This window comes from Chrysemys picta, chromosome 2, assembly GCF_011386835.1.
Source record: "Chrysemys picta bellii isolate R12L10 chromosome 2, ASM1138683v2, whole genome shotgun sequence".
In the NCBI taxonomy this organism is placed as follows: domain Eukaryota; kingdom Metazoa; phylum Chordata; order Testudines; family Emydidae; genus Chrysemys; species Chrysemys picta.
Window position 1 is genome coordinate 288,588,265 of NC_088792.1, and position 22,651 is coordinate 288,610,915.

A 22,651-nucleotide genomic window follows, 5' to 3' on the forward strand; every position below is an offset into this window, starting at 1 on the left:
TGTGCCTTATTACCTTGATTACAGATTTGTATGCATAATCCCAATAAAACGTGCTTTGTTATCTGAACTGTATCCTGTCTGCGTGTGATGCTTGTTTTTATACACTCCAGACCTCAGTTCTGGCATACCCAAGATTTTATACCTAGGAAGCTACAGCTTCCCACACCACTTCCCTTCTCACTACATGCTTATTGCCTGTTCCCCCGCTCTTTCTCCATCAACAGATCACAAAGAAACAAGTGGCAAGGGCCCATCCATCTTGCCATTCTTGATGGCATGGTGTATAACCAAATTCATGTAGGTCATTTGCATCAGTCAGACCCACTTAGGCAACTGACTGATGCTTTGTAATTGTGTGCTGTGTGCACCACCCACTCACCACAAGCTAATGTTAGCGAGTCATTTACCTTGTAACAACAAATTCAGACTGATATAGGGAAATTCTTGTTTACACAACAACCAGTTGACTTGTGAGACTCTCTGCCACACGATATTACCGAGGCTAAGAATTCAGAAAAGGATTAGACACTGATTCTCAGAATAGCTACAGTTACACTAAATATGCAAATATCTATGGCATATAAACCCTCAAGCCTCCAGACCTAAACCCATCAGAGACTGGGGATTCACTGTCTACAAATGGGCTTTCTTCAGCCTTCCTCACAAGCATCTGATTCTAGCCATTGTCAGAGAGAGGGTGCTAGACTAGATGGGCCGACCCAGTTTGGTAATTCCTATGTTTACAAGGTGGTGTATTCAGTGGATTTGATTAACCCTGTTTGTATTTTATTCTCCCCTCTCCCTTGCCTTCCCCTCAATTTTATGCATCTTGAAAGTGCTTCCTGTATTTACTGTTTTCAATGCACTATTAAAGTGCATTGAGTTCCTTCCCAAGAAGTCCCATTTCTCCTGACACTAGCTGGCTTTGAGTGGTCACTCCCAACCCCAATTGCCTCCTTATGCCATGTCAAGAAAGGCCCTGCACAGTAACTACAGGTAACTTGAGCTCGATTGTTCAGGCTGCCAGCTGCTCTGGTTAATTGTCTGTCTGTGTTTTCTCCCCCGCCCTCTTTTGTTGTGTTGCAGAAGTTCAGTTCCGTCCCTATCGAACCGATGACTTCATCACCCGCCTGTACTACGAGACGCCCAGGTTCACCGTGCTCAACCAGACCTGGGTGTTAAAGGCCCGCGTCAACGACTCCGAACGCAACCCCAACCTGTCCTGCAAGCGCACCCTCTCCTTCCAGCTCATTCTGAAAAGCAAGATCAGCTCCCCCATGGAGTGTTCCTTCCTGCTCCTGAAGGGGCCCTACGACGACGTGAAAATCAACCCCGTGATCTATCACTTCGTCTTCACCAATGAGAACAATGAGACGGAGTACGTGCCGCTCCCCATCATCGACTCTGTGGAATGTAACAAACTGCTGGCTGCCAAGAACATCAACTTGCGGCTTTTTATATTCCAGATACAGAAATAGGCAAGGCTGAGTTATGCTGGAAGTTCCCAAGAAAGCACCACTGAACCATAGTTACCTCGTACGGCTGCCTGTGCCCGTTGTGATTTCACAGTAATTTGATCATTTGAAAAGGAAAAAAACCAACCAGACGTCTGCATGTCCCTTCCCTTCCCCCGTCTTCCCCAGGGCCAGACAAGAATGGAGCCAGGTCCGTGCCGAGGACTGGCACATGGGGGTGACAGCTGGGAAGCCTGCAGGTGCTGGCAGCATCCCGAGAGCTCTTTGGCATGCTGTGGTGAGGGCACAGCGATCCAAGCAGTTCAGTATATTGTGAATAGACGGAGTTATGTTGTCATGGTAAAGTGCACAGTCTACATGTGGCAGTTGGGGGGGCTGTAAGGGAGGCCCCTCCCTTCAGGCAGCGTGTGGCTTGAATGAACTGGATACATTTCAGTTTCCTGTTTTGGTTTTGGGGTGGGGCGCACAGAGACAAGTGTAGCTGCGATCGAGGGCTTGGGAGAGCCTAGTTCATTATTACTTGTGCAGTCTGGTCCTCTGTCTATTTTATCAGTAGAATAAAACAAATGGGGACCCCTCCCCCCCTGAAAACACTAATGAGGTGTTTGGGGGCGTTTGTGGAACTTGTGCGGGCTGGGCTGACGTTCCACTCTTCTATGGGACAAGGATAGAGGTGGGGAGAAACGATGGCGCTGTAGTGCATTACATATGAAAGCGTTCCAAAGAACCAGACTCCCCACGTGTGTATAGTGTGTGTAAACTAACCCTTCGTTCCATGTTCCTTTCGCCCCAACCTTTTGGTCCAGTGGCGTTAACCATTGCCATGGTTTGTAAATGGAAGTTTAAGATGCAGGGCGAGGATTATGAAAAGCGGACACGCTGAGCATTGCACGATCTCTCACGGGGTTGTGACGTGAACCTCCTGGACTGAGTGGGCTTTCCTGGTAATTCCCAAGCGAAGATGCTCTTGTTCTCGACTAACTTAGAACGGGTTATTGGAGCATTTTTGTCAGGACTGTGCTAATGGCGAATGGATCCAAACGGTTCATTGTCCCCTCTCCTGCCTTCCCCCACAAACACCACCCTGGAATGCTGCAAACAAAATACTGTATCTCTAGTTCATTTTGTATTGCACATCATGAAGAAACAACCCCAAGGTCATTTCTACAGTTCCATGCTTCCTCCAGCCCTGCAATATAGCACAGGTTGAGATTTTATCTAGACAAGATGAGGACTTATGTAGAAACCAAACCTAAATTCTTGCAGACTTTTCGGAATGCAGGGTGAAATTCTGTCCCTTTGCAGTTTTGCCAAAACTTGAGTTTCTTGTGAAACAAGAAAAAAGAAACGAGTTGCAGGCTCTTCTAGTAATTATGCAATTTTACAGTGTGAGAATATTTTTTATATATGAAATATATACAGCATGTTTATGGACAGGGATAGTGCAGCCAGTCACCAAATTGTGAAGAGATCTACAGGGATGTTTCACGTGACACTATTTTTAAGAAATGTAAATGTGGGGTATTACTGGTGGTGGAGGAAAACTCTATCACAAGCTCATTAATGCCGTGTGTTCAAGACCAGCCCCCCAGTGAATATGCCCATTGAAGTCAGGCCATCTCATTTTATTGTTACGGACTAACTGGATTGGGTGTGATGTAAATCGTGAAAACCTCTCGCCGATGCTGCCTGCAGTGAAGCTATTACTGTTTTACTTTCAGTAATGAAGCTTTTTCTGCCGGGGTTTTCATTCTGAATCATGTCAGCTTTCCAGCCTAGCTTTCTCACCTCCCACTGGCCCTTCGAAAGGCAGTGGCCAATGGGAGTTCGAGCCCTTTGATTGGTAACTTGATGAGTCTTTCTGCTGAGCCCCGTGGAATAGGAGAATGTTTATAGCATGAAGCCTAGTCAATAGTCTTAATAGTGTCTTGAAATCTTAGTGATGTCTTTTAAAGAGGCCTAGAGTTTCATAGAATGAAGGGTATTACTGCCAGGTTAAAAGATGTGTGTTCAAAATGCTCAGTTGGAATGGATGTGAGATTTACAAAGGAAAATAACTTTCCATTAGCTGCTGCTGTAACTGTCTAGTGTGGAGGTTGGAGTCTGAGCTAGTGCCACAGGTGCAGCCCCTTCCTTCACGTCTCCCCTCCCTCACCTTGAGAGCAGAATCTCCGCTCCTAGAGCCCCAGGCGTGCGAAATGTCTAACACTGATTGCTAGAATTGTAAGCTGTCATTTTACGTAGGCTTCTCCGTAGCATCAGAGGAATAACATCTATTGTAGCTTTCTTTTGATTAAATACCAAAGAGCCATTTCCCCGTTAGCCCCATTACTCTTCGTTATTGTCACATGCTACATGTTAGACTGACAGACTGAATAGCATGCAACAGGCCAGTCTATATTTGGTGGCTGTTTTGAGTGTCTAAGAATGACCCCAACACTACAGTGCCTGTAGAGCAGGACAGACCACCTTGTAAAACTTCAGAGGAACTGTTTTTTTATGATGAATGTAAGTTTTTTTCAAAATGGACAGTCTCAGGGTTGCCTGTCTTCTGTTTAGCAACATTGAAGGGATCACCAAAGGCTGACTCCATTTAGGGCTGTTTCCTGAGATCTAGTCACTTACAGGATAGGTTGGAAGCCAGTTCAGGAAAGATGGTGCCCTCAGGAGGAGCCATTAAGAACAAGTTGGCCAAGATCAGAGTCCCTTGCTTGGAAAAGTCTAGAGTGGAGTCAAACACCAGGGGCAGACTGAGGCTTCCCCCTGGTTATGGTAAGGGAACTTGCATTGCAGTTGTCTTCCCATTGTCCCAGCCTGCAGTTGTTCAGTCTGTAGCAGTTTGTTCCTTGGTGTCAAATGCACAAAGGCTTGTCAAGGAAACAAAAATTCCCCTGACCGGGGGCTGTTGTATGGTAGCTCACTGGCTCAGACAGTGCCACACGAATAGAGCTTGCTTTTTTACGAGGAGCAAGAACTCCAGTGCAGTCTGGTACAGGCCACTACTTCCTTCTGTGAGTAGCAATAGCTCTTTCAACCTGTCCTTGTTAACACTTACTGTTTTGAACAGGACTAGATACCCACCGGATTATTGATCCTACTGGAGTATCAGGGATTCCAATGTTCTGCAGACCCTCCATGAGAATAACATAGGGTGGCCAGATGTGGGTAACATGTCAGCATGACAGAGCATGTCCTGTTGGATTACATGGACACTTAGACCTCTGTTCACTTTATGCAGAGTACGCCGACACTGTGGCAGGTATCTTCAGAGTAGCATCGTTGGAATGACTAGAAGTGTCTTGGCTATAACCTTTGGGAAGTGAAGACTTCCAGCCCTGGCATTTGTGAAACTTAGACTTGTCTTCTTCTAAGGCTCTAAGAGGCTCACACTTGAGTGAAGAGTTGAGTCACGTTGAGGAAGGATTTGCCTGTCCTAGTGCATCTATCTGGAAGGAGTTGCTACGTTAAGTCCTGTAATAGAGTATGAGAATTTAGTTAAAGCCACCATGCAAACTAATCAGTGCCCAAGGTAGGTATATTTCTCTTGTACCACTGCCCTTTTCCCACTGTTGCACAGGCAGGAGGGTGAGTATTTTCTAGTCATTAAAGGTCACCTTAGGAATGTTCTGCAGCATCTGACACTTTCCATTTAGTAGAGACTAGAAGGCATTGATCACTCTATAACCAGTACCACTGGTGTGCTAATACGCCTGGTATGTTCATGTGCTTTCTACTGAGGCAACTGCTTCTGAACCCGGTGACCAAAGAAATCCAAATTCTGGCATCAGCCATGCAAGTGGTAGAACTTCAGTAACAGCTGCATGGAATGGGCTACTGATAAGCACAGAATCGAAACACAAAGGCATTCTGCATTAATAGGAGCTGTTGAAGCCATGCATAGTTCTCACCCTCCCTTCAAGACCTAAATTAAGCGGTAAAATCTTTCCAAAGTAAATGGAGCATATGAGAAACATGTGCTTGCAAATTAACTTCAACAGAAGAAATCCTGTCCCTGAGGAGTTCCCCTTCCATCCTGAAAGCTCAGAACAACCTGGGGCGTAATTCAGGGGGAGCGTCTTTCCCAGGAGCCTCGAGAACCCATCAAGAGATGGCAAAGAGACGTCATTCCGTTAGGAAGCTTTGAAGATCCTCCTAGAGAATTTCAGGCAAATCCTCCGGACTGTTCATTCTGCTGCTCAGAGGATGGGCAGCTGCAGAGATCTTTGTACAGCTTTGTTTTAATGATTCACTTTTTAAACAATTGGAACTGTTCAACCCCCACGTGCCCCTAAAAAGAAAAGACTCATTTTATATTTCTTAATACCGGCTCTTGACGCTTCGATCCATGTGTAGTTTGCAGGCTGGGTTTTCCCCACGCCAGCTTCTCCTTTCAGAAAGTTATCTGTAGACTTACTCATTTTCTAGTACATTGGGCTACCTAAGGAGAATTAATTTGTGGCAACCTGCAAACTTTTCAGGGTAGAATAATTTTACCAGGTCTCCTCTTCCCCATCCCACCCCCTGTGATTTTAAAGCTGGTATAATCCTGCAGGTCTGAACTTGTTTGTGGCCTAATCTTAGCACACTAGTCCAGGTTACCATGTTTTCATCTCTGAGAGTGTTCCTCCAGTTCCCTGAGTGTGTAGGGTGAACGCTGGTGAGTTTCTGAAGACCAATTGTTTTGTATTTGGTAACTCTTGTCCCAAGTAACTGGCTCCCATGGCAGGAGGTAGCGTTGCTGATCTTCGTTGGGTTGATGGGAAGAATCTGGCAGGTTTTGTGCACTTTGCTTTAGACGATGCCCAGTGGCAGTGGAGTTTTCCTGTGCTGCTGTCAAAGGGGGGTGCCCGCGGGCTTGCCCAGCTGAGTGCCACACTGGCTACTTTGCAGGGGTTGGGGTCCCCACCTAATTAATCTGTAAAACGAATGCAGCCGTCCTCATCTCTTGAATTGAGGGATGCAGCTCGGGTAGGATGGTTGCCAATGCACAGCGCTGCTGCTTAGATCAAAGTGTAGCCCTGCCTCCAGAGGCCTGTAATCTCCATGGCCCATCTTTCCCATGAAGATAAGGGAAGCCGCAGGCATTTTATGCAACACAGGGATAATCAATGTTGGAATATTAGTCTTCTCTCCAAAGACAACTCCGTTAGGCCTTGAATTCAGATGGAACAGATTTTTTTGATGCAACTCTCTTCTATAGATTCAGGCAGGAACCTCCCATTTGCACATTTAACGAGATTCCGTTATTCTCTGTGCGATAGTTGCATGAGTTGAGCAGAAGATGTCGTCAGACAGCAACTTTGAGTGAAACAGGCACGATCTCGGAGAGTTCCCGCTATTAAGGCAAGTTGAGATCCAGCCCGTCAGCTGTGATTTAATGCAACTCTGCGTCTCCTGCCCCATGGGGTGCTTCCCAATAGCATGCACAGTGCCATGGACTGCACACAACAAACCTGTCCGGGTAGAGACCCATTACTGTCATCTGGTCCTCCCCTGTGTGTAGATCTCTCCCTGCTCTTTTGTGTCCTACTGTTTGACATACTGTTTGCTACGTGCCTTCAATATCGGCCATTGTTTTCAAAGGATGGCTACGGGAAAAGTGGAACCCTTTCCTTTCCCAGGAACGGTCCTCTGCACCCTTCGCAGATGCTAGTTGAATGAATGCGTCTGCGGGTTTTCATTGAAGAGGTGTTGTCGCCGCCACTCTTCCTTCTCTTCGCTTGTTGCCACTGACTGTTTCTGTCCCCTTTTTTTGCCTCTAGATTCCTCTCTCCTGTAAGCACAAGGAATTGTGCTTTGGAGTAGCCGTGTCTTCCCCGTTTCTGAAAGGTGGGACTGAGATCATTGGTCAGATGCAGACTTAAATTTGCATAAGCCTGGGCCAGTCTTTGTGGCCCAGGCCTGGGGAGTGACATGACCAAGTTGTGTCTGAATGGGACTGAATGCACAGTCTTCCCCTGTGGTTACTGGATGTGGATGTTTTCACTAAGACAATAGCAGGTAATCTCTTTGGAAGCCAAAAGACAGGGCCCTTGTACAGTATTACAAAAGTTCTTGTATATTAGTATTAGTTCTACCAGTGTAAAGTGAAGGGAGGAGCAACTGTATATCCACATCTGACCGAAGCGTTAGCCTGAGAAAAGCACATTGCAGTGAGGGGGAGTACCTGGAAAAGTGGGGACTCCAGCCGGGGTTGCCCATCAGCTGCTCGAGATGGCGTTCCATAAGAGCTGTGTGCATTGCTCCCTTTGGGTTCGCGGTTTTAAAATGCCTTCCTGTGTCCGGGAGTCCCTGGCCAGCTGCCAGCCAGACTCAACTGAATGGATTTCCTGGGTGTGATGGTCAAAAAATTCTAAATCATCAAATGTTTTGCAAAGCTGTTTTCTCTCTCCTCGCCCTTGTCCCTCTACTCCTTGGCATAGGTCACCCTGTCCTTCCTGGACATTGGAAAATTCATACACAGTAGCTGAGCCTTACGTGTCTAGTTCAGGACTAGACAACTAAAGATTGTAGCATGTCTCTTCATGCCAGGGCTGAAGACTGGCAGACCACAAACCTCCTTACAGTATTTACTGTGGGTAATTTATTTAACTAGTGAATGTAGAATTAAAATAATTTAAAAGCTAATGGTTTGTTTGCAGGATCGTACGTCCGCTCTGTAATTGGCCTGATTTTATTTGTGTTCTCGTTCCTTTAGTTCATTCTATCTAGCGGGGATAGACCGGGCGGGGCGGGGCGGGGGGCGGGGGAGCGGGTTCATTCCAACGCTGGAGCCTGGGATTCAGCTGGAGGCTGGTTTTCAAAGTAGACGAGGGTGGGTGGGTGTCAGTCTGGCCTCCGGACACTTGTCTCGCAGAACCGCCCCCCAGTGTGGCACAATTGGCAGGCGAATCAGGGAGGCTCGGGACTGGACTAGTGGGGACTGCTGCAAGTCAGGGCTGAGGAGCGTTGGGAAGAGAGCACGTGCAGCCCCTGGCTTGGCTACTGCTACCGCTCGCCTCCTCCCAGTGCCGGAGCACTACACGTTCGAACACCGTTTGAGAGGGCTGGTTCTGACACTGTCAGGAATGATTTCTTCTGTTCCTTTTGTGGTCTGCGTTCTGTTTGAATAGTTTCTGTATGTAACTGTAGTAAAAAACCAAACCAAACCACTTGTGTCTGTGTTTACTTGACCAAACCATGCTGCCAGTCATCCTCCCTGCGCTGTAGGAGATCTGTCCGTGCCGTGGGGTGCAGGGGCTCTGTTCCCTGGAGCAGGCCTGCAGGGCAGATTAGCTTTGCCCCTGACCATTCTAGGTATGGTGTACTTGGTCCTGCCTCAGCGTGGGGGCTGGACTAGATGACCTCTCAGGGTCCCTTCCAGCCCCACGTTTCTGTGACTCTCCCTGGAGGAAACTTGAGCCCCACAAGGCCCCATACTTTATCAAAGAAGTTGATTCCACTGGTGCCGTTACGGTAGCCAGGAACAGTGAGAACATCAGAAAGGGACCTCTTCGAATCCCAGCCCTAAACTTGCTAGGCATGGCCCAGTTCTGTGCCTGGCTTGGACCCCAGCAGCCAGATTCACCCAGCGACAGCCCTGTGTAACATTCCTGACAGGTCCGAATGGAGGCACCATGGTCTGGAGAACTAACAGCCACGCCACCCAGTAGCCCAAATATGGCCACTCCCCTCTCATCCCTGCTTCACCTGCCCAGTGTCCAGTTCTCTGAATCACAGCATGTCCTAGGCCCCACAGCCCACGTCTGGGGGAGAATAGGACTGCGGGAGTGAAGAACCCAAAGCTAAGTGGATAGACTGTGTAATGGCTGAGAGATCACGGTAATAACAGGAATCCCTCAGGCACAGTGCTGGCTTCTAAATTATGGGGGGCCGACGGGTTACTGTGGATAGTCCAGTGATGACATCTGCTCAGTGGTAGTCAAAAAGCAAACAACATCAGGATATAGAAAATAATAAAAATAGGTCTTCATATATCCTCATGGTGGGGCTTCAACCCAAATGCTGTGTCAGGACGGGTCACCCCATCCCCTTAATGGCCCAGCAGGAAGCGAAGGGGTTATGGGGTGGACAATGAAAATGGTTAGAGGCATGCAGAGACTTCTGTACGAGCAAAAATGGAAAGGCCTGGGGCAGTTTGGAGGGGGGAAGAAGAGGTGTGATGTAGGTGTCCAAAATACTCTAATAGAGAAGGTGGCTCAAACAGTGCTAGTTATCTTTTCTGATACAAGAACAAGGGGACAGACTGAAAGGCAACAGAAACTGGAAAAAAAAAAGACATTTTTTACACAATGCATTACCTGTGAAACTCACTGCCACAAGATATCCCAAGAGTTCAGCAGGATTCAAAGCATAAGAACATAAGAACGGCCGTACTGGGTCAGACCAACGGTCCATCTAGCCCAGTATCCTGTCTACCGTCGGTGGCCAATGCCAGGTGCCCCAGAGGGAGTAAACCTAACAGGTAATGATCAAGAGATCTCTCTCCTGCCGTCCATCTCCACCCTCTGACAAACAGAGGCTAGGGAAACCATTCCTTACCCAGCCTGGCTAATAGCCATTAATGGACTTAACCTCCATGAATTTATCCAGTTCTCATTTAAACCCTGTTATACACCTAGCCTTCACAACCTCCTCAGGCAAGGAGTTCCACAAGTTGACTGTGCGCTGTGTGAAGAAGAACTTCCTTTTGGTTGTTTTAAATCTGCTGCCTATTAATTTCATTTGGTGACCCCTGGTTCTTGTATTATGGGAATAAGTAAATAACTTTTCCTTATCCACTTTCTCCACATCACTCATGATTTTATATACCTCTATCATATCCCCCCTTAGTCTCCTCTTTTCCAAACTGAAGAGTCCTAGCCTCTTTAATCTCTCCTCATATGGGACCCGTTCCAAACCCCTAATCATTTTAGTTGCCCTTTTCTGAACCTTTTCTAATGCCAGTATATCTTTTTTGAGATGAGGAGACCACATCTGTACACAGTATTCGAGATGAGGGCGTACCATCGATTTATATAAGGGCAATAAGATATTCTCCGTCTTATTCTCTATCCCCTTTTTAATGATTCCTAACATCCTGTTTGCTTTTTTGACCGTCTCTGCACACTGCATGGACATCTTCAGAGAACTATCCACGCTGACTCCAAGATCTTTTTCCTGATTCGTTGTAGCTAAATTAGCCCCCATCATATTGTATGTATAGTTGGGGTTATTTTTCCCAATGTGCATTACTTTACATTTATCAACATTACATTTCATTTGCCAAAAAGTATTGGACATTTGTAGGGATACCAGGAACACCCACAATTTAAAAATAAATTGGGGTTGAGATTGTATCTCTGTAAGTTGTTTGTACAACACCTGCGCGCTGGGGCCCGCATCCTGACTGAGCTCTCAATGTTTGTAGTAAAAATAGCCAAGATCGTGATGTTTCAGATCCTAGCTCAATGGCCGGGAGTTAGGAAGAACTAGGAGCAGATTATCCCACAACTGGGCATTCTGGAGTTTCTGGCCAGTCCCAGCCACTCAGCACATCGGCCTAGACGGGGCCGTGCTCTGAGCCGGTAGGGCAGTGCCTGCGTTGTCTGCTTTTATCTCCCTTTGTACCTCTTGTTGAACCCTTTATTCTCCCGGGCCCCCTCTGGAGATACTGACGTTGTGTAGTTGCCTTTGGCTTTAACGCAGGTCAGTGTGATCAGACTAAATAGCTGGAACATTGACTATGTTCATGACTTTACCTGCTTTGTGAAGCGCGTGATGAAAAGCGCTAGATGAGAGCGAGGTCATGTTATTACTCACGGATATTGGGGGTGCTGTGGGGAGAGGTTAGCGTTTCCGTATGCTCTTTTTAATTAGCAGCCGCCTTTGTGATGGAGGGGCCGTGTCTTTGAATGACACAGACATTGCGATCTTCGACTTGGTACAACACTGTAATCCTCTAACTAGTTCGGCAACATGTTCCTTTTTGGTACAGTGCGGCCTATTTCTGTACGCCCCCTCCGTCCCGCTCCGCTGGGGAGTGCTGGGGTATAAGCCCCCGAAGCAGGATCCCTCACGTTACAGCAGCACAGTCTGATTCGCTGCTTCTGATCGGGAGTCACACGGATTTCTGTCTTGACTGAAGGCGAAGCTATTTAATTTCTCTAGGTACTGGGGGTCACTCAGGCTGTCCAGAGCAGCCATTTTATTTATACCCTCTGTGCGTGAAACCTCACCGGGGATCCCTCATCCCATCAAGCATAAGAAAATGTGAACCCCTCCCCAAAACCCCTCTCTAGCTATATGGTCCTGCACCATAGCACGGGGGTGCCTCCCAAACTCCCCCTCTCTCCCACCTCCCAAAGGCGAAGAGATATAACTGGGGTTTTCTGTAGGTGATAAGTCGATTGGGGTTTGTTTCTCTATTGGAGCGGTCAGCCACCGATGTAGATCTGCGCATGGTGAGGTGGATGGAGTATGGAAGGGTGGTTCAGTTCAGCTCCTCCCACGCGTCAGGGTCCTCTTGGTTGGCAGGTTTGTTTTCCACAGAACAGAACCACGCTGGGAGGGAGTGGTTGTGTGGGGAGAAGTGACGGTTTGGGTAGCTAGCGCCAGTCCCGTGGAGAGCTCTGCATCTTGGGACAGACGTTTTGGCCTGGATTCTGGGGAGCCCGTGCAGACAGCAGACACCGGGGGACGGGCTGCCCATGACCTGCAGAGCTGCTGTGTGTTGTGCAAGATGGAGGTGTTTCTAGATAGCCATTGTGATGATCAAACCTGGAGGCCACAAACACACACATCCTGGCCAGGTCTGTGTCCTATTGGAGGGGAGCGATCCTCTGGCCAGCCGCAGAAGCAAGTGGGCGTCTCTTGCCGTGACTCTTTGGACACTCAGTGGTCATGAGTCCAAAAGAACCCCAATGTGGTGGACTGACAAGGTGTGGGAGGAATATCTTTTATTGGACCGACTTCTGCTGGTGAGAGAGACGAGGTTTTGAGCTACACAGAGCTGTTCTTGGCAAAGAAACTTCCTCAAAGCACTTCCCTTTTCTGACAGCAGCTCCTCAGTCCGGCATGGATTCACCTTCAGCCAGGGGTTTGCTCCACTTCTAGAGATGGGTACGGTCAGGGGGCTTGGCCCTCCCGAAATGGAGTCTATAATAGGGCCTTCCTTCTCGGCTATGTCTGGGGCTGTCTACGTGAGACCAAGGAACTAACTCTCAAGCACTGGCTAAGCTCAGAAACTTCTTGCTCCTGTTCAACCTGATCTGTGGAGGGGATTCAGATCTGCCAGAAGGAGCCAAGCAAAACCCAACGGCCCCCAGCTCGTCTGCTCCCGAACCCCAATGGCCCCCGCTCCTCTGCTCCCAGGATTCTCCCTGGGCAAGAAGACTGTAATTGTTAGCTGCAGTGTGGGGCTACACTAGAGACCATCAGAGATTTCTTAATGTAATACACACTGGCAAGTTTTCTCAGGCTGAGAGAGTTTTGATTTTCCTCCCCCTTCACCCGAGATGCCTAGTTCTTTTCTGAGCCCTGCTATAGTCTTGGCCTTCACAACATCCCCTGGCAGCGAGTTCCACAGGTTGACGGTGCGTTGGGTGAAAAAATCCTTCCTTTGGTTTGTTAAATTTATTTATTTATTTATTTATTTAACAAACCAAAAGAAGGATTTTTTCACCCAACGCACCGTCAACCTGTGGAACTCGCTGCCAGGGGATGTTGTGAAGGCCACCGACCTTCAGAGATTTAGAGACCATCAGAGATTTCTTAATGAAATACACACTGGCAAGTTTTCTCAGGCTGAGAGAGTGTTGATTTTCCTCCCTCTTCTCTGCTCCAAGAGACTTTTGTACGTTTCACTTTCACTCTGCCCTGCAGAGAACTGACCCACCAGCCCCTGGGAGCAGCCCCCTCGGCGAGTCAGGTTTCAGTTCACCTGCCTTCCCTAACACGTACTTACGATCCCTTCCCCGTAGTGAAGTCGAGACAGACAGCTTTTCTTCTCCAGGCCATATCCTCCTCTTCCCAGGGTGTTCAGACCTGTGCGGCCAGCAGGGACCCAGGCCCTGCAGTCCTGGAACTACACTGGATCCTGAGAACTGGCAAGAGGCCTTCAGATCTCAGTCTCAGTCTGCGACACTGGCCCTTTTCTACCTCCTGGAAAGCCTGTCCAATGAGCCCTGCCGGTTTCCACGCCACGGGGGGCCGACTCGGGCAGCTTAGGCAGCTATTGTTTAATCTGGTCCCTTCTCCCAGGAAGAACTCCACTGCTTTCTGCACCCCAAACTCTTCTCTCTGCGCTAGTGCGTCTTGTATCCTGCCCCCGGCTTGGCAGCGGGTGGATCTCCGAACTTGGGGCTGCAGCAGCGGAAAGATGGCGTCGGCCACAGCACGGCGCTCCGTAACGCCATGGTGGAGTGTTCCTTCTGTCGTGACTCAGAGCTCCCTGCGTGTCCCGTCCACTTCACCGCCGGGCACTGCTTGTGAGATGTGACAAGGCCGCAGGCTGAGGGCAGTAACGCTGCAAAGAGATTGAGAGAATCCAACACGAATGGGGCTGTATTCTCGCATGTTCGTTATGCACCTGTGTGTTCAGTGGAGCCCACATCTTAATCCCCCGCCCCCCAACTATGGATGTTCCAGGCTAAAAATAAACACCGGACCCCTTCATCCTACAGGTTGAAGCTGTTTGCCGGGGTGGGAAATACCTGTGCTACTCGGCCCATTGGCCAGCCTGTGCCTCGCCAAGCCTAGGCATGGCACAGAAGCTGGGGTATTTTCATCCTGGCAAATAGCACGTTCCTGAGTGTGGTTTGAAGGGAGGCTCACTGCTGCTACTGTTTGTTGCAAAGAAACGTGCGAGGAAGAGACGCGTGGCTGGCAAAACAACAGGCCGTGCCAATCCACCTCCATCCTCCATTTCTGCCTCACCTCTGCGCCCTCTGACCTGGAACTATCCGGCTTCTCACTTGTAGCAACAAGGAGATGCGATGTTCCCCTCTAATCCCAGCACCTGCCACTCCACTTTGCTCTTAGCCCGTTCACCGGAAAGGCCTCGCGCCCATTGCTGAGGGTGCCAGCGGACACGCTCGGTGGAGCAGAGGGATGATGCGTGTGTAGGCTGAGGGGACAGAGTGCTGTCTTGTGCAATAGGACCTCGGGGGGTGGGGAATAGCTGCTGCTGTTTGGCTTCATGCAACTCTTCGAAACAGCCTCCCGAAGAGCTCAGCGTGCGCGAGAGCGGCCGCGCGGGACACCCAGCAGTGCCGCAAAGACTTCAGCCGGTGGAATCCTGGTACAGACGTCACCATCTGACCCGTCCAGCAGGAACCAGTGCGACGGGCACTCCATGCTGTGCGTGCGGCCCGAGGGCTCTGGGGCGCGGGCCGGAGAGCGCTAGCCTTGGAAACGGCGCTGGCTGTGAGTGGCTGAGCGTGGAGATAGGAGGTGAGCAGATGGAGAGGCTGTACTTTGGAGTCACATTTGAATGCTGAAAATCAACTAATGAACGTCCCCCTGTCTGCCTGGGGAGATGGAACTGCGCCGCTGCTCGGGCCATGCGGCCGCCAGAGCCGGACATGCCTTTCGTCAGGCGTTTGGGGGAATGGACACGAACGCCTGGAGCGGTTCTTGGCTTGGCTGGAATAGCAGCCCGGGCTGCACTGCGGGGGCTGCGCTCCTTTGAAAGGGCTCGGTCCCTTTCCCCCACGGAAGTCCCCGGGGAAGGGCCTCGCACTGCCCCCACTGCTGGGATTCTGCGGGGCCGGTAAGGCCAGAAGGGACCATGGTGCTCAGCGAGTCTGGACAGGCGCCCAGTTCTGAGACGATCGCTCCCTGAATGGTGGGGTCAGGTTCCTGGAGCAGAGCCCAGCCCACACAGCAGGGACTTGAGCCCTGTTCATGCAGGTTATTGCCTCCTGCGGGGTCTGGCTCTGGCTGGGCTGTGGGTTGCAGGCTGCCCTCCCCAGCTGTCTGCTGGCCACTGGCTTCTGGGTGCAGGCAAGGAGCTCTCCTGCATGCCGCTGGCTGCTGAGGTCTTGAGGGTTGTGACAATGCGGTTCTGGCAGAACCCAACTGAGAGTGCCAACTTAGGACAAATTGCTCAAATAGGGCAGTTACAGCCCAAGGCTGGGGTTTTTTCCACCTTTAAGGCAAACCAAACCAGCCAGACTAAGAGGACTCCAGTCTCACCCCACTGGCGAACTGCAAGTCTCACAAGCAATTTCCTTAGACACTCCAGTTTCCCAGTATTACCACCAGTACCACTCGTTATGGGGACAAATGGTTATGAAAACCAATACCCCAGGAAAAGAAAAAGGTTCTCCTGATCCCAAAGGACCAAGCCCCAGACCCAGGTCAATATACAAATCAGATCTTACCCACAAATCACGCTGTTGCCGATCCTTTAGAATCTAAAATCTAAAGGTTTATTCATAAAAGGAAAAGGATAGAGATGAGAGTTAGAATTGGTTAAATGGAATCAATTACATACAGTAATGGCAAAGTTCTTGGTTCAGGCTTGCAGCAGCGATGGAATAAACTGCAGGTTCAAATCAAGTCTCTGGAATACATCCCCCGCTGGGATGGGTCCTCAGTCCTTTGTTCAAAGCTTCAGCTTGTAGCAAAGTTCCTCCAGAGATAAGAAGCAGGATTGAAGACAAGATGGAGATGAGGCATCAGCCTTATATAGTCTTTTCCAGGTGTAAGAATACCTCTTTGTTCTTACTGTGGAAAGTTACAGCAACATGGAGTCTGGAGTCACATGGGCCAGTCCCTGCATACTTTGCTGAGTTACAAGGCGTATCTGCCTTCTCTCAATGGGTCCATTGTATAGCTGATGGTCCTTAATGGGCCATCAAACAGGCTAGGCAGAGCTAACACCAGTTTGTCTGGGATGTTACCCAGCAGCATAGCATAAGTTTGAAATACAGACAGTATAGAGCCAATATTCATAACTTCAACTACAAAAGTGATACACACATATAGACAGCATAATCATAACCAGTAAACCATAACCTTGTCTTAGACACCCCATTTGACCCCCTTTATACAAGATTTGCGTGCCACTACAGGACCTTGGTTGCAACAATGATCTTATGGTTCCAGATTATATCAATAACGTCACACCCCCAACGCAAAATTGATGCAGGAAGGGATGACACAAACATCACTGACTGCATCCCAAGAGCTCCCCATCCTTGGGTTTATCTCACTATGGCTTAGCTGGCTAAAGAACAACCGAAATGGTTTATCAAAATTGTGTTCAACAACATGATTGAACCTCTTTACAAACAAGGTAAAACTTGGTTAGAACAATAGTGGATTGGATCTGCTCTTGCAGCATGGTTTCTGTATGTCTCATGTGATCTTGCCAAGAGCTAAAGAAAACAGCTACTTTATCCATACAAGCTCGGGCAAATGTTTGGAACCCAATTAACATCAAATAAATGCAGATATTAATGATGTTCATAGTACAGGAATCTTGGCATTTAGCCATGAAGGCAATATGGTAGTGTGCCTTAGTTTCCCTTCTCATACAGTACATTAGGTCTGGAATGTCTTTTCTCCTGTGAAAAGTTCCAATACGGTTTACAGGCATCAACTATGAAACATTAGTATAGCAAGGCCTTTTAACATAAAGTGTGTTCTCATGTATTCCTTTTAACATGTTTAAGGGATTTTCCAACAGATTAGGAACATTGTACATTCTTACAGTTCTTGGTAATAGCAACACATCAGTTACAAAATTACCATTAGCATTAACAACAAATCCATTGCAAGTGTCCATCTACAATTATGGTTGTTATGCCACACCTTTGGCTCAATACCATTGGAGTTTGGGCATTTTAGGGTTAACCTGTGGCTTTCCTTTGCAAAATTCGGTTTTCTCTTTCCTCCTTGTCCTGCAGGATCACACCCTGATTTTTCTTGCTTAACAGAATTTACTGGCTGATGGGGTGGGCTCTCTGTGCTAACAGCTATTAGCAAGTCCTTCCCCTCCCAGCCAGACAAGTAATTTGCATTACCACAGACAGAAGCCAGTCCACCAGTTTTCATATCCTTAACTGTTATCATTTCCAAGGCTGTACTCTGTTTTAAAGAGATACCACACAAATCCAAAGAGTCTGAGGGTGAGAGTTTGCTTGTTCTCCCCTGCATCCTCAAGCATTTAGCCATAAAAATGTTCTGCTTTGAAACACCAGTAACCAAATCTGTCCTCAGACCCTGAAGCACAGACTGCTCACTTAAAGAATTAGAATGGAGACATTCCTGTTCCAACACCATTGTCTTCCCAACAAGCTGGCCACACCCAGCCACTCGGTTATAGGGCTGCTCAACTTTTTTAACAGCTCTTACTCCATCTGAGACCTTCTCAAAGCTACCCACACTGGATCTTTCGAAAGGAAAGTCAGTGGATCCATTCACAACAGAAAATTTCTGGCTGTTAGGAACTGAAACTTCCTTGATTAAATTACTCTCACACCCTTCATTTGCAGGGAACTGCTTGCACAAATTACCATGAGGATTCCTTTCCCCAGGAGCTTTTTTAAGCAGCAAATCACCCCTCACAGAAATTCTGCCCTTACCCTCTTCACCTAGGGCTTGCTCTAAAGGAACACTTTCCTGAGCAACAACAGACTTTTTCTGGGTCTTACTTACATCCAGGATCTCCTTTGGCCCATTAGGCAGATTTCTACACAATCCCCTTTCAGGCAAACCCATAGACTTCCTAGATGAAAGGTTAGAAACATTTCCCTTTCCTTTGCCACACACAAGTTCAGGAATCCTTTCCTTCTTGCTACAAGTTTCCACATCATCAGTAGGTAACACAACCAAATCACCTTCATGCTCTCCGTGTGCCCTGGCTAGGGTATTACCCTGATTAGACCGTGTTGCTACACCCTTTACCAACCACACACTAGCCATAGGCAAAATACAAGCACCAGAATCGTCTGGTCTCTGGGATTTTGCTAAGACACTAACTGTATGCAACTTAGTTACAGTGCCATTCTCCCCAGCAGACACAGACTCAGGACCATTCCCTTCCTGGGCTTTAGTTGAATTCAGAACCAATTCTGAGACAACTGCACTATTCTCAACCATTACAGGCTGAAAGGCACCTTCTGTCTGCTTCACAGACAAAGAAGAGCTGGAGACACCTTTTTTACCAGACACACAGCTCGGGATTTCATTTCCCTTGTCCCAGCACACAGGGCTGTTCACAGACAACTGCTTGGAGACTGAGGTAGCTTCCTCCATAGGCAAGTCAATACCCCTGACAGACACAGGCACATTTCCTTCACTGTCACTATTCTCCACACAGGAAACAGGTAAGGTATAGGGACATTTATCTTCCCCTCTCCTTGCCTTCCCAAACTGCTGACTAGACAAAGCCATCAGCTCACAAGGCTGCCCAGGCTCCTCCAAACTTTTCCTGCCTTCCTCTCCTTTGTCCCAGCACACAGGGCTGATTACAGACAAAGACTGGGAGAGTGGGGCAGCTTCCTTACCAGGCACCTTGCCACTCCCAGCAGATAAACTGCTCTTTTTACTACACTGAGCCACTGCCAGCAAACCACAGTTACCCTTTTCAGATTCACTTTTACAAGCTGTACTAGCCACCAAAGCATCACCCATCAAAAATCCACCCTTTCCTTCCTCAGTTAGGGCTTCCACCTGACCATCCTCTTTAGTCTGCTCCAGAGAAACATTTTCCTGCCCAATAAGATTTTGCTGCTCTTGATTTAACTCCAGATTCACTTCTGAGACACTAGACCGACCTTCAGAAACTTCATTTACCGACAAATAGCTCTTCTCAGACAAACCTTTGGAGCAACCCTCCCCAGGCAAATCATTGCCCACAATAGACACAGGTTTAAGATCATTCCTGTCCTGTGACTGACCACCTGGACTGAACAAAGCTTTAACATTTTCCCCAATCAAAAGATCCTTAGGCAATAACTTCCTTACACCAGCTATAACCTCATGCTTAGCACCATTCCATTCAAGGTGGATTCTGGCTAAAGGCACACGGACAGTAAACTCATAGAGGACTACAACATTCACACTCTGATTTGGTAAATAATCTTCCTCTTTGACAAGATCTGCTTTAACCAGAGTGATGTTAGAAGCCATAATTTGCCCTAAACAGCTTTTACCATTGACTTTTACATTCTCTGTGAATCTTTCATTACCACTCCCATACAGAGCATTGGCACCAGTTATGGAGTCACCCTTTACTGAACACACAGTAAAAGCATTTACATAAAAGGTGGCAGAATTGGGGTACATTTGGTTACACCCAGACAACTGCTCAGAGTTATACAACATACCAACATTGTTATGAACTGGACTTTCAAGAGGATACAATTTCTGCTTTTCTTCCCTTGCTTTTTTGACTTGGAGCTGAAATCTTTGCACTTTTGCCTCAGCTTCTAGTTCCTGCAATCGAATTTCTGCCAGTCTTTGTTCATGTTCAAGTTGCAGTTTACTTGCTGCCTTTTGCTTTTCAATTGCTTCTGCCTTCTGATCACTGGCCATTAACAGCTCTCTCAGTTCTTGATTTGTAGCTTTCTTTCTAAAGCTTATCCCCTTTTCTGAACACAAATCTTTCAGGGCTTTTTTGTCAAGGCCCTCATATGCTCTTTGCTCACCCATTGCAACTGCTCTTTAACCAACCAAACTCTCAATCCCAAAATTCAAATTTGGATAACGTGGGGTTCTGATCCAAAGCTTAATTGACCTGGTTCTGTGGATCCAAGCACGACTACGCCACTGTGACAATGCGGTTCTGGCAGAACCCAACTGAGAGTGCCAACTTAGGACAAATTGCTCAAATAGGGCAGTTACAGCCCAAGGCTGGGTTTTTTTCCACCTTTAAGGCAAACCAAACCAGCCAGACTAAGAGGACTCCAGTCTCACCCCACTGGCGAACTGCAAGTCTCACAAGCAATTTCCTTAGACACTCCAGTTTCCCAGTATTACCACCAGTACCACTCGTTATGGGGACAAATGGTTATGAAAACCAATACCCCAGGAAAAGAAAAAGGTTCTCCTGATCCCAAAGGACCAAGCCCCAGACCCAGGTCAATATACAAATCAGATCTTACCCACAAATCACGCTGTTGCCGATCCTTTAGAATCTAAAATCTAAAGGTTTATTCATAAAAGGAAAAGGATAGAGATGAGAGTTAGAATTGGTTAAATGGAATCAATTACATACAGTAATGGCAAAGTTCTTGGTTCAGGCTTGCAGCAGCGATGGAATAAACTGCAGGTTCAAATCAAGTCTCTGGAATACATCCCCCGCTGGGATGGGTCCTCAGTCCTTTGTTCAAAGCTTCAGCTTGTAGCAAAGTTCCTCCAGAGATAAGAAGCAGGATTGAAGACAAGATGGAGATGAGGCATCAGCCTTATATAGTCTTTTCCAGGTGTAAGAATACCTCTTTGTTCTTACTGTGGAAAGTTACAGCAACATGGAGTCTGGAGTCACATGGGCCAGTCCCTGCATACTTTGCTGAGTTACAAGGCGTATCTGCCTTCTCTCAATGGGTCCATTGTATAGCTGATGGTCCTTAATGGGCCATCAAACAGGCTAGGCAGAGCTAACACCAGTTTGTCTGGGATGTTACCCAGCAGCATAGCATAAGTTTGAAATACAGACAGTATAGAGCCAATATTCATAACTTCAACTACAAAAGTGATACACACATATAGACAGCATAATCATAACCAGTAAACCATAACCTTGTCTTAGACACCCCATTTGACCCCCTTTATACAAGATTTGCGTGCCACTACAGGACCTTGGTTGCAACAATGATCTTATGGTTCCAGATTATATCAATAACGTCACAAGGGTCTGCCCCTCCTGCCCACTGGGGCGGCTGCCCCCCTTTCTGGCACCTCCTGCCTGCTAGGGTGGGTTGGTTCTTTCCGTCCCCTCCTACCCCCCTGTTCTGAGGTGATCCCACTTTCCTTTGTTGGGGGCCCTCTCCTGTGCGGCAGTCCCCTCCGCTCGGCTTGGCCCCTTTCCCAGCTCCATGCCCTCAGCCCTGAGGTGGCCACACTCTGTCCCTGCTGGCCCCTGTGTGGCCCGTTCACCTGCCCAACGGGAGTCCACATCCCCCTGCCAGCCAGCAGCTTGACCCTCTACTCCCCTGCCCTGGGGGGGAGACAGGCTGGGGGATGGCGTGAGGGGGCAGGGAGCGAGGTGGGGGGAACGGCTGAGACAATAGGCCTGAAGATGGAGAGCCGTGAACCGGGGCAGGGGGCAGGAGACGGGCAAAGGAATAAAGTCTAAGGACCAGAGAGAACATCAGGAGGGGCTGGCGGGGGGGCGGGGGGAGAAACCAGCCAGGGAGGCAGGACAAACCCCACAGACCCAGGAGTCGCGGGGGGGGGGGTAGTAGGGGCTGAGAAAGATGGTGAGACAAATACGCCCAGCTCCAGCGGGCCGGGGCCAGGAGCGAAACCTTTCGGCAGCCTTGGCGAGGGCCAGGTTCAGTGTCTCAGGGCTGCTCTGAACAGTCCAAACGAGAAGCGGCTGGAGCCCCCGCCCAGAAATCTGGGACAAGTGACCCCCCCTCCCGAGGCGACGATTCCCCCGCGCAGGGTTGAGGCCCTTGGGCTTTGGTCCCCCCCGGGGGGCGGGGCTCGGACGTTTCCAGGCCTGGGGTCACGTAGTCATTTTTGTTGTTAGAAGGGGGTCACGGGGCAATGAACCGCTAGCCTCTTGAAACTGCCCCCCCCCCAGGTAGAAACCCCTGTCCCCTCCCCCGTGCATTGGGCTTAGCGAGGGAGGTTTCGGTGGGGGACCCCCCAGCCCCGCAGTAAGCGCACGTTGAGCGCCGCCCGTGCTGCTGCCCTGCCGCAAGGATCCCGTAGACACGTTTGCCCCAACCCGCAGCATTTCCCGGGAGCGCGTTCCCTGCGCCGCATCAGAGCGACATTTGTGATGTCACAGCCAGGGGCGGAGATCGAGGCGGCATTAGGGGCATTGCCCCCCCAGGCTGCATCTTTCCCCTCCCCTCCCGGCCTGGCCCTTCAGCGCAGCCCCAGGGCCCACAGCCCAGCCACTGGCCCTGCCTGGCAGAGCCGGCGCGCAGAGCATGTGTAGGGGGAGTTTGGGGGCAGGGCTGGAAGAGGGGTTTTGGGGGGGGCTGGGGTCAGGGGAGCAGCAGAGGTGCAGC

At 48.9% G+C, this 22,651-nt stretch overlaps 1 protein-coding gene across 1 annotated transcript in view; it reads left to right on the forward strand.

Annotated features, from left to right (window-relative positions):
• Positions 1 to 8,623, forward strand: part of ZFTRAF1 (zinc finger TRAF-type containing 1) — a 48,602-nt gene extending 39,979 nt beyond the window's left edge. The window contains 1 exon segment of the mRNA XM_065586410.1: positions 1,087 to 8,623. Within this exon segment, the coding sequence (XP_065442482.1) occupies positions 1,087 to 1,478 (392 nt within the window). The 3' untranslated portion in view covers positions 1,479 to 8,623.
• The last annotated feature ends 14,028 nt before the right edge of the window (positions 8,624 to 22,651 follow it).